The sequence below is a fragment of the Eleutherodactylus coqui genome, chromosome 8 (assembly GCF_035609145.1).
Source record: "Eleutherodactylus coqui strain aEleCoq1 chromosome 8, aEleCoq1.hap1, whole genome shotgun sequence".
Classification (NCBI taxonomy): domain Eukaryota; kingdom Metazoa; phylum Chordata; class Amphibia; order Anura; family Eleutherodactylidae; genus Eleutherodactylus; species Eleutherodactylus coqui.
The window spans coordinates 133,353,889-133,366,065 of NC_089844.1; the positions used below are offsets into that span (position 1 = coordinate 133,353,889).

Consider the following 12,177-nt stretch of genomic DNA (forward strand, 5'->3'; position numbering starts at 1 on the left):
CGGGGCTCCGGTAATGTGGTGGGCAGCAGGTAGGGGGCAGTTGTCAGGGTGTCGGGGCACCGGTAATGTGGTGGGCAGCAGGTAGGAAGGCAGCTGTTTGGGGGTCGGGGCACCAGTAATGTGGTGGGCAGCAGGTAGGGGGCAGCTGTCAGGGTGTCGGGGCACCGGTAATGTGGTGGGCAGCAGGTAGGGAGGCAGCTGTTTGGGGGTCGGGGCACCAGTAATGTGGTGGGCAGCAGGTAGGGGGCAGCTGTTTGGGGGTCGGGGCACCAGTAATGTGGTGGGCAGCAGGTAGGGGGCAGCTGTTTGGGGATCGGGGCATTGGTAATGTGATGGGCATCAGGTAAGGGGCAGTTATCTGGGGGTCGGGGCATCAGCAATGTAATGGGCAGCAGGTAGGGGTCAGCTGTCTGGGGTCCGGGGCTCCGGTAATGTGATGGGCAGCAGGTAGGGGCAGCTGTCTGGAGGTCGGGGCAATGGTAACATAGTGGGCAGAATGTAGGGGGCAGCTGCCTGGGGGTCGGGGCACCGGTAATCTGGTGGGCAACAGGTAAGGGGCAGCTGCCTGTTTGGAGGTCGCAGCTCCGGTAATGTGGTGGGCAGCAGGTAAGAAGCAGCTGTCTGGGGGTCGGGGGTCAGGACTCCGCTAATGTGCTGGGCAGCAGGTAGGGGGCAGCTGTTTGGTGGTCTGGGCTCCGTAAGGTGGTGGGCAGCTGTCTGGGGGTCAGGGCACCGATTATGTGATGAGCAGCGAGTAGGGGGGCAGCTGTCTGGAGATCGGGGCTCCGGTAATGTGCTGGGCAGCAAGTAGGGGGCAGCAGTCTGGTGGTCGGGGCAGCGGTACTGTCAGTGTATGAGCAGGCAGCAGTCGGGCACGCCGCGGGCTCTGTACTAGTAGGCGGCTCCCAGCTCCGGCATCACTACAGCCAGGAAGCTCCCGGACACTCATCGCGACCGGTGCCGGAGTGCCAGCCCTCCGCATCCCGTTGCCAACCTGTACCACCTGCTGCCACCGACCCTGGTGATATCCCGCCTGTACTACCTGTGCCCACCTGAGCGGGCGCTGTTCTGCACGGAGCCTCCGGTCCCCCTGCTCCCCGGCTGCAGTGATGAGGATCACTCAGGTAGGTCCCGGGATTCTACCACGTTTCTGTCTTCCATCACTTTCTGTGTGAGCGTAGTAATTAGTATGCGGTATTAGGGGCTTATTCACACTAACACATTCCAGCTGCTTATTACGCCGGCAAATTTTGCGCGCGCAATACGCAGTGAATAAAACCCATTGATCTCAGCCCATTGTGCATGTGCTATCTTGCTGCGTGTTATGTGCGCATTCACACCGAGATAGTGCATGGCGTTCGGCGTCACGCAGCAAGTACTCACGCGGGTGGCACACAGGGAATTAGGCTTATATGAAGTCACTCTAAGGGCGGCTTCATACGAGCATATGCGCAAATACTCTTGCCACGCAGGGCCAGCTCATAGGCACGCATAACACACTCTTTCCGTGGAACTGAATGGCTATTAATGCCTAATGAGATCCAGCTGTCTTCTTTTTCCTATGTTTTGCGCAGTCTCACACCCTTTCCCTTGCGTATTTTCGAACCTGCCATAGACTTCTATAGCAGTTTTGCTGCACAAAACAGAGGAATATAGAGCGGGTCCTAAATTTGTGTGTGCGCAAAACACGCTTGGAGTGTATTCTGTGTTTAGCACGCTCATGTGAAGAAGAGTGGGTGTGTGTTCATGGCCTCATGTCCACGCACGGGCAGATTTTTGTTGCAGATTCCGTAGCGGGCGTCCACCTCCAGATTCCGCAGCGATAACCCTCCATAACATGCAATGCAAAAAAGATTCTTCATGCACACGAGCGGAAACCAATTGTGATTTCCGCTCACGGATGAATCTCAACATGCTCCATTTTTCTGTAGTTCCCGCAAGGACGGCTTCCATTGAAGTCAAGGGAAGCCGTCTGATCCGCGACCCGTCCGCAATTGACATTGCAAATTTCGTGGGAAAAGCAAGAGTTTTTAAAAAATCTGTACTGCACATGTCTAACGATGAGCCGTGCGGACTATCCGCAGTACAGAGAAGCCTGAAGAAGGAAGGTCCGTGCGGAGCTGCTTGCACACACAGGTACGCAGGGTCACCCGCCGTGGTCAGGGCCGGATTCCGTGCAGGATTCCGCAGGTGGAATCCAGACCTGCTGTGTGCATGAGGCTTATGATTGAATGTATATATCTGTATATTGTGTCTCTGTGCAGATACGGTATATGTATGTATTGTGTCTGTATGTGTGTGTGTATATATATATATGTATTCTATGTATGTATTAGGCTGGCATCACATGGACGTAGTTGTGCAGACTTTTATCACCTATCCATGGGTCATTGGTAGGGGTTTCACCTGTGAGATTCACATGGATCCCAAAAACAGATATCCCATTTCCCCCCTTCTTCTCACTGTGGGCTTGCTGCTCCTCCCACAGTGAGGGGGAAATTGAATGGATCAACGGTCGCTTCATCCACTTTCGATGGGACTGCCGGACATAGCCGAGTACAAGCCCTCAGCTATTTCCATTAGTCCCACTGAAATGAATGGACATTGCTGCGCTCAGTATGAGAAGCATCCCAGCAGTGTAGAAGAGGGGGACTACCCCTTTAAAATAAATGCCGTACGGAAGGATGGAAACCGAATGGCCCTCATCCACACTGCCATGCAACTGTAGGTATGCACTGTTGGCCCCTCTCCCAGCCTCCTCCGTCTCCAGCGCTGATGCAGCTTCTTCCCCACGGCACAGTACTGCTCCATTAATGGCTCCTGGCCCCTGTCACTGGCTCCTCGGGCTCCCCGCTAATGCTCATTCTTCCCCAGGACACTGTAGATGCTCTGTTCTGGCTGCATATCCCTCTGTCATGCTCCACAGGCTCCTCGCTGCATCTTTGTCTTCCCTGCCGGCTGTACTGTGCGACTTACTGTCCTTCTAAGTGGGGCGCTGTCGCCGTTCTGCCTTTTCATGCAAAGGCAGGAATGACAGCCGGCGCTCGCCACATGTGTGTGCTAATACACTCCGTGCGCCTACTGAAGCTGTGTGGCAGATACCCACCCGTCCCCACATGTCAGCGCTGCTGGTGGGCCGCGCACACCGCTCACAGCCGCTGGATGGCCCAAGACAGTGTTGTGAAGGCAGCCGCCTCTATGCCTATTCTTGTATTTTGACGCGCACCTTCCAAGACCTTGCACAATGCAACCAATGGGAAGCTAGGGGTGTGAGAGGGGCGGTTCTGCATGGAAGCCCTGTCAAACTCCTAACTTCCGGTGGCATCAAGATACACTAATACCTGTGTCAGCCATCTTGGACGGCGAGAAACAGGACCTTGAACTGGTGGATCGGAGGAACAACAGAAAAAAATCAACTCCAGATGATATACCACTCCCCCCACCTCCTCCTCCGATCCTAGGACAGAATTTTATCCTTATAGTGGAAGGTCATTTAAACTCTCAGTACGATATGTTACCCACTATCCATCACTAACTGTGACAACACAGCTAAAGTGTCCAAAGTTATGTGTTCTGTCCTTTCCCAAATACTAGAAAGTCCCCGCCACATCTGTTCTGTACTTCCGAAGAGAACAATGGTTTCGTCATTGCAGCTTAGTTACGCACAGTCTGTAGAAAAAGTACTGAAGGTGAAAAACAGGTTAGAATCGAGTTTTCGAATATGTGCAAATGCTGGAAGGTGACATCTAATGCTCCAAATATGTCAGTGAGAGATCTGAAGTCATAGAAGGGGTTGTTCTTTTGCCAGGGGCACAACTTTAGGGCGCAACTCCATTTCTGGTAATTTCTTATCAAAGAGTTAATTGCCTTCAATAGCAGCTAGTTACTAAGACAGAATGGACTGGTTAGATGACGACACATACATGCAATGAAAAGAAGAACGGACCCATCAAGAACAGCGGTGCACTCCCAAGTACAAAAACAGTAAAAACAACTATCAAACACAAAAAACGGGCACAAAAAGCTAGAATGTAAAAAAAAAATATAAAACATTTAAAAATCACAGTAACACGTGTCCCCAACATGATAGAGAGTAGTATCAGCAGTGCAATAGACGATTAATATCCAACTAGATTGTCTGCCCGGTATAAATATAGGGTGGGCCGCAGAAAAGTAGCCTGCCTCCAACAATATTACAACAGGAAGAATGCGCAAGTGGATTGTTTGTTTTAAAGCTTTATTGATTTACTCACTTGTGTAGAACAGATGCTGGAAGTGGTCCCTATTCACTTCTATGCATCTATGGGTACGTCACAAAATGTTGGCTGATACTGCCTGCAGCTCTTCAACAGTGATTCTGTGGATAGGGTTTTTGATGTCTTCCTTGAGGTCAACCCCAATATTTGGATTATTGGCTACACGTTCTGCTTTAAATATCCCCACAGATAAAAATCGTATGTGGTCAAGTCCGGGGAACCTGGTGACCATAAACCGTTGCTCACAGTTTGCTCTTCCATAAATAGTTCATGAACCCATGCCAGTGAGTCACATCAGTCTCGTTGGTACATGAGTCCTGCACCTACACACACAAATCATAAATAAATCAAAATGCAATATATAAATATCCCGCTGGTGCTGATGCAAGTATTATATTGAAAATCACTATGGAGCCCCAAGATACACAAGCAAAAGAAAATAGCTAGCAGACGCTAAAGACCAAACCCTCACCAATGCCAGTCACATGCCAGCTTGTTTCATCTAGTTCCATTAATGCTGTAGTGTGGAGTCTATTTAAGAAGCACTGGCTGTAGACTACCATAAAATTGGCTGTTCTGCTGTCCAGAGGGACATATCTGCATAGCTACTACATGGGAACACTCTTTAAAGAGGTTTTACATGGCGAGAAAAACATGGCTGCTTTTTTTTCAAAAACAGCACCACACTTGTCGACAGGTTGTTGGTGGTACTACAACTCAGATCCATTTGCTTCAATAATGCTGAGCTGCAATACGATAGACAGGTGCAATACTATCTTTTGAAGGAACTGGTCAGGTTTTACTAATCCGTTGTTGGCAGCACTGTGAAGGGCACCATTGTGGGAACAATTTGCTATCCTTGCACCATTTCAGTTGCATCACAATGGATAAAACAATCAGAATTATCTAGCCATAGCTTGAAAAAGAGATCTTTGGACCAAAAAGCCGGGGAACAGGGGCTTAGTTTACTGTCAGAGACCTGAGTCCTTTTTTAGGGCGCTTACCCACTTGCGTTGCCGATTTTCGCGCGTGAAAAATGCGGCGTTTTCACGTGTTTTCTGCGCGTTTTTCACGGCGTTTTTTGCGGCGTTTTTTGCAGCCCTCCATTGACAATCATGGGTGCATTAAGAGAAAAATAAGGAGACATATGCAACTGGCAGTTCCTATGTGAAAAAATCCCACGAAACGGGAAAAAAAAACAGATAGACAAGAACACATTTTATACTAATTGCTCTTGAGAAAAAACGCAAAACATCACAGGAAAAAAAATCGCAAGTGGGTAGGCACCCTTAAGCTGCCCTTTGCCGGCTTGTGCCACATGTTGGGTATAATTGGTCTATTCTGCGCATTAGAAGCAGCACCTCCTATTAGATTGTGAAGTGCACAATACATATATATATATATATATACAGTATACATTGCTGACTTAAAGGGGTTATCCAGTCTGAATAGCAACCTTCTTGTACTTAAAAGGAAACTTTAAAGAATGGCCACTTTATTAGAGACACTGGACTTTTTATGGTCTGAGCTTCCCTGTATGGAATTAGACACAAGACCCCGGATTACGGCATTAAATGAAGTGCTAAGATTTCCATGGATAAGTTTCAGACTAAATCCGCATTAGATGGGAAAATCAGTAGATGACCAGTTCCAGCGCCATTGCTGTCCAAGAAAAACATAAATGTGAGACTCAAAAGGGTGCAAAAATTGTATTACTGAGCAGTGGAAATACATCACCTGGTCAGATAAATCCAGGTTTCTGTTGCACCGTGCTGATGGGAGGTCAGAATGTGGTAAAGGCAGCATGAATCAATGACCCCTTCCTGTGAGGTGTCAACAGTCCAGGCTGGTGGAGGTGGAGTAATGGAGCTAGGATGTTTTCTTGGCACATCCTGGTTCTTCTGAGCCTGAGGATGGATGCTAATTTGCCAAAGGAGGTCCAATGTGCCACTAGATGGGTATCTTTAATAAAGTGGCCATTCAGTGTATATGTAAGGTATATATATAATAAGCTCTAGCAGAGCTTGTTAGATGTATCTCTGTGTTGCTCATTGACTACAACTCATTGTGATTCCATATCCTTGGTTATGGTGATAGAGTTCTAACACCACAGAGGAGAACAACAACTCGTTAATACAGGAGACTGGAAAAAGCTGGACTCTGATTGTTTCTTATCTGTAGGACGTTATTGCCTTTAAAACTCTGGCACATTGTGTAAATGTTATGGCAACATATCGTAGGCTACTGCAACTTATAGGAAACATTCAGTAAATGGTCATATTCTCTTATCTGCTAGTTTTGTCAACAGATTTCAAGACTTGTGTTTTTACAGTTTATTGCAGCCGAGGTGTAGGGCTCCTTCACACGGGTGTGTGTGCGCAGAGAATAGAACCCATTGACTTCAATGGATTTATTCACATTCCCATTTTTTGTGATCGTCAGGGAGCTGCAGACCCCTGCTAATGACTAGTCCTGAGGATAAGTCATCAATAATAAATGCCGGAATGCCCCTTTAACATAACAAAAGCCACTTAAGCTATTAAAAGACTAAACAAACTGGGGCACGGAAAGTTATCCAAATGCTCTAAGCCTCATGTTAAACTTTGCTAGATTTGTACCTCAGGGATGATGTAAAATCCATTGTGAAATTACTGAAGCCGATAAACTGGCATTATGGTAAAGGCGTACTAAAACAAAAGTCAACACCATCATAACAGCCATTTCTGGAAAGACCAAGTCTCTGGACCACCTCCAGGGCGGAACAATAGACAGTAGACAACCTCTATTAGACTTATTAATTAAAGGGAGAGGTCCCCTACAATGTAGGACCATTGGATGCTCATTGGATTAAAGGAATTGTCATTTACATTGGTAGCTGCCCTTATAGGGACATGCCATACGCTACAGGGTTGTCCAAAATAGGCAACCTCATTAAATTGAACAGTAGGCTTATACATTCTGTAATAAGCTATAAACTGAAGTTCTTACATGTGGGTTAAGACCGAGTATGAAGACTAACCAGGGCTGTATAGTATGGGAAATCAGATGTGTAAAAACCACTGAGGCGGAGAATGCCTCTTCATTGTAGACGCCCACTTCTTCAGTACCACTCAACTGGATTTTATAGACCATAGTATTATTGCATATGTCAATGACATTGAGTGGAGTGGGTTTATAATGACAACTCCACTTCCAATATTGACAATATTCTCAATGAAAAGTTTGGACCATTAAATTAAAGGGAACATGTCATCTACTTTTAGCCCAAAAAGTTAAGTTGATGCAGTGCTGACAGCAGGAGAACGACAGGGGAGGTAAGTATAATGTGTACATCCCCAAACTCAGCGGGTCACCTACTTACACTCCATAAACTTAGCTTATAGGTCTAAAAGTAGGTGACAGAGTCTCCATAAGTATTTATGAAGCTTTGATAAGTATTGGACCTATCGCCTCTGCACATAATCAACTGTTGTTTAGCCTTTGGGCCACCAACTTGCTATGACCAGCAGGAATTCTGCTGATTTGTCATTTCCTGTCTTCTAGCTTATTGTTGGAGCACTTGTTATCCAACTGTCCACAGCTGATTCATTAAAGTGGGTCAGCTGACCAGACTATTGTAGCTCCTTTGGGGAGGAGTACCTCATTAGCTAGCTTTTTATATATTCCTAGCTATTGCAGTGTGTCACTAATTATATAGGATAATATGTGCTTTCAAATCTAGTATTTCTTGTTTATTTTTGGTATCTTGTCCTTGGCATTATAGTTTGTTCCTATGCTTATGACTAGTCTAGTCCTTGCTTCTTAGCCTTGAGGTTTTTGTCTGCTCATTCCCTGTTGGCATTTGCCATGTTGTTCTTCATTGTTCAGCTTTGCTTTGCTTCGCTTTCTTGTCTCAGTGTCTTATTGCCCTCTCGTTTTTGTCATTGACAGTGTTTCAAATAGGATTGCCATTAGTGGAAATCTGAGGGTTACACAGGGACAGTGGTGTCTAGTGTTGGGGTCAGTGTCAGGGATAGCTTAGGGAAAGACGAAGGGCAAGCTAGCGTCAGCGTTAGGTATTTCCAGGTTATTTATGTTTCCATCAACCATCTGCTCCATTATCTGACTGTCATTATTATCCAATGAGCATCTCCTTTCTGTTCCTCTCATATATTTATGAGTTCTTAGTCTTGCATTTGTGTTCCATATATCTTTTCTTGTAATTGTCCAGTTGTTACACAATTCGGTTTTACTGTAATTCTTAGTAGTCTAGTGGTATTTGGCTAATGGGAGACACCATTAGTACCCAGGACAGGCGACTTCTTTAGGTGAAATCACATTCTGCCATCTTGTTTCCAGTCAGGGTCATTGCACAACTCTTTCTGGGCACTTTTGGAGGTCATAAATAGATGCAATGGCAGAAGATAGACTGAGTCCAGAACCAAACCAACCATTTGTGAATCATAGAATGGTAGAGTTGGAAGGGACCTCCAGGGTCATCGGGTCCAGCCCTCTGCTCAGTGCAGGATTAACTAAATCATCCCAGACAGATATTTGTCCAGCCTTTGTTTGAAGACTTCCATTGAAGGAGAACTCACCACCTTCCGTGGTAACCTGTTCCACTCATTGATCACCCTCACTCTCCAATATCTAATTAGTGTTTCCTCCCTTTCAGTTTCATCCCATTGCTTCTAGTCTTTCTTTGTGCAAATGAGAATAGGGCTGATCCCTCTACACTGTGACAGCCCTACAGATATTTGTAGACAGATATTAATTCTCCTCTCAGCCTCCTTTTTTTCAAGCTAAACATTCCCAGATCCTTTAACCATTCCTTATAGGACATGATTTGCAGACCGCTCACCATCTTGGTAACTCTTCTCTGAACTTGCTCTAGTTTGTCTATGTCTTTTTTAAAGTGGGGTGCCTAGAACTGGACACAGTATTCCAGATGAGGTCTGACTAAGGAAGAGTAGAGGGGGATAATTACCGCATGTGATCTAGACTCTATGCTTCTCTTAATACATCCCAGAATTGTGTTTGCCTTTTTGGCTGCTGCATCACATTGTTGACTCATGTTCAGTCTATGATCTTTTAGTATACCCAAGTCTTTTTCACATGTGCTGCTGCTTAGCCCAATTCCTCCCATTCTGTATGTGCTTTTTTCATTTTTCGTGCCCAGATGTAGGACTTTGCATTTCTCCTTGTTAAATACTAACATTCTGTTAGTTGCCCCCCACTGTTCAAGCTTTTCTAGATCTTTTTGAATACTCTCTCTCTTCCCTAGTGTTAGCTATCCCTCCTAGCTTTGTGTCATCAGCAAATTTGATCAGTTTCCCATAAATTCCGTCTTCCAGATCATTTATAAAAATGTTGAACAACACTGGGCCTAGGAAAGAGCCTTGTGGTACCCCACTTGATACATTCTTCCACTTGGATGTGCAGCCATGTATGATCACTCTTTGAGTACGATCACTCGGCCAGTTGTGAATCCACCTAACAGTTACCTTGTCAATCCCATATTTAGTCATGTTTTTAATAAGTATGGAATGAGATACTTTGTCAAACCAGAATCTTTGATACTGTGTGAAAACTAAGCTAAAAATGTTTGCCTGATGACAACCCTTGAGTTGTCTAGTTTAATATCTCCAGGGGTTTAATTCCAAACTTTAGTGTCACAAATGTAAAAACAGGCCTAATTTTGTACCCATAATGAAGCAGGGGTGAAGTTTTAACATTTTAAACAAATTGAGAATGGAACCAGGACCCTTGCAGCTAGCAAAGTTTTATCAGTTCCGGATGCTCGGGTACATTTGCTTTTCTACATGTGTTTAATTGACTTATGTTTTTTTATTTGCATTATTTTACGACCACATACCTCCCAGCGCAATTGGAAAAAAGTTACGGAAAAATGTTTGCACAACAGTACTTCACTAATTCCTATGCATGCACTCACACAGTAAGGTACACGTCTCAACAACTGTGTCTCCAAGCAATTAGGACCATGATCACTGCATTTATTTAGATATACTTGAACTATAATAATCATTAAATTTCACTTACATGGGCTTTGTAACAATAGCATACAGTCGATATAAAAAGTCGGCACACCCCTGCTAAAATGCCATGTTTTTGTGTTGTTAAAAAAATCCAACAAAGATGAATCATTTCAGAATTATTTCTACCTTCAATGTGGAAAAATAAGAAAACTAAAATAATGTAGTTGCATAAATATGCACACCCTAAAAGTGATACTTTGTTGATGTACCTGTTGCCTTTATGACAGCATTCAGTCTTTTTGGGTCGGTGTCTACCAGCATGGCATATCTTGACTTGGCCATCTTTGCCCGCTCTTCCTTGCAAAAGCGCTCCAAATTTGTCAGATTACAAGGGCATCTCGTATGAAGCGCCCTCTTCAGGTCAACCCACAGATCTTCAATAGGATTCAGGTCTGGGCTCTGGCTAGGCTATTCCAAAACATTGACCTTCTTGTGGTGTGCCATCCTTTTGGTGATTGCGAGGTATGCTTTGGGTTGTTGTCGTACTGTAAGGTGAAATTTCTCAAAATCTTCAGGTTTTTAGGCAAGGCCTAAAGGTTTTGTGCCAAAATGGACTGATATTTGGAATTGGTATGTGGGTATGGTAATCATTTGGTGATGCACAGTATTGCCTTTGCGCCAAACATACGTTTTGGAATTATGGACAATCGTTCCATCTTGGTCTCATCAGACCATAACACGTTCTCCCACATATTTTGGCAGACTGGATGTTGCTTTTGGCAGAACATAGCCAGGCTTGGATGTTAGAAAAGTCTTCCATCTTACCACACAGCACAGACATATGAAGAATATTGAGATGGTTGTCACATGCCCTACACAACCTGTATTTGCCAGAAATTCCTGCAGCTCCTTTAATGTTGCTGTAGACCTCTTAGCACCTCTTGGATCAATTTTCTTGATAATGTCATTGTTATGCTAAATTTAATCCACTTCTTGATATCTTCACTGAGTTCTATGCTATATGTAATGCCTTGGAAATGATTTGGTCCCTTCTCCTGGCTGATATCTTTCGACAATCAGACCCCTTTGATGTGTTATAAGCTCTTTATGGCATTTGCTGAAAAATGCAACTTAGAAAATGTCCGGAAAATGCTACAAGAAGAACTGAACTTTTTATGGGGTAAATCAGAATCCCTGTAAATAATGGCAGTGGCGTATTGACTACTAGTTATCATGAGTTTAAATGTAATTGGCTAATGGTGAATACTATAACGGGTCACATTGACGGTGGAAATAAATCTGGGTGTGTAGACTTTTTATAGCCACTGTATCTGAGAAAAAGAAAACTTGAATTCCAAAGTCAATAATGGGAAGGTGAGGCATTAACGAATGAGAATTGTATCCATGTTGAGAATGAACTGTTCTGTATATTGATTTCATGAAGAAGACTATGTATGGGCAGCTACCTCTCAATTGGATTAAATGCAATTTACAGAGGTTCAACCAACACATTAATTCCTGACATGAGTAGAAATTCCAGCTGCTGGAACAACCCAATGAGAATCTTTCAACCAGCATACTATTGGAAAACTCCATATGAGTAGTATTTCTCCAGAAACAAGTTTTGTTTATTTCTGGTACCCAACTTGTTAAGTTGTTTTCTACTGATGCCTATAGCAGCTGGCTACTGGAGTGGTCCTAATAATTTCTGTATCCTGGGTAATGATGTTTCTATGATTCCTAGGATTGTATCCATCCATGGTGTTGTTGATGGACCTGTTAAGATGTCTAAGTTGGCCTATTCAGCCAACCATTCCTATTGATCCCCAACATATTAATGCCGAGCACAGTTGCGTTTTCCTTTGTGGAAGAAGAGAATCTCCTGTGGGAACAAAGGGTCGAGCATATTGAAATCCAGCATGCCTGATCCTTCTTTGCTCTAACAC

The 12,177-nt window shown here is 44.5% G+C and overlaps 1 protein-coding gene across 1 annotated transcript in view; it reads left to right on the forward strand.

Moving 5' to 3' along the window:
* Positions 1 to 884: 884 nt before the first annotated feature.
* Positions 885 to 12,177, forward strand: part of SCNN1B (sodium channel epithelial 1 subunit beta) — a 48,601-nt gene continuing 37,308 nt past the window's right edge. The window contains exon 1 of the mRNA XM_066576416.1: positions 885 to 1,124. Within this exon, the coding sequence (XP_066432513.1) occupies positions 1,110 to 1,124 (15 nt within the window). The 5' untranslated portion in view covers positions 885 to 1,109. The remainder of the gene's footprint in view (positions 1,125 to 12,177) is intronic.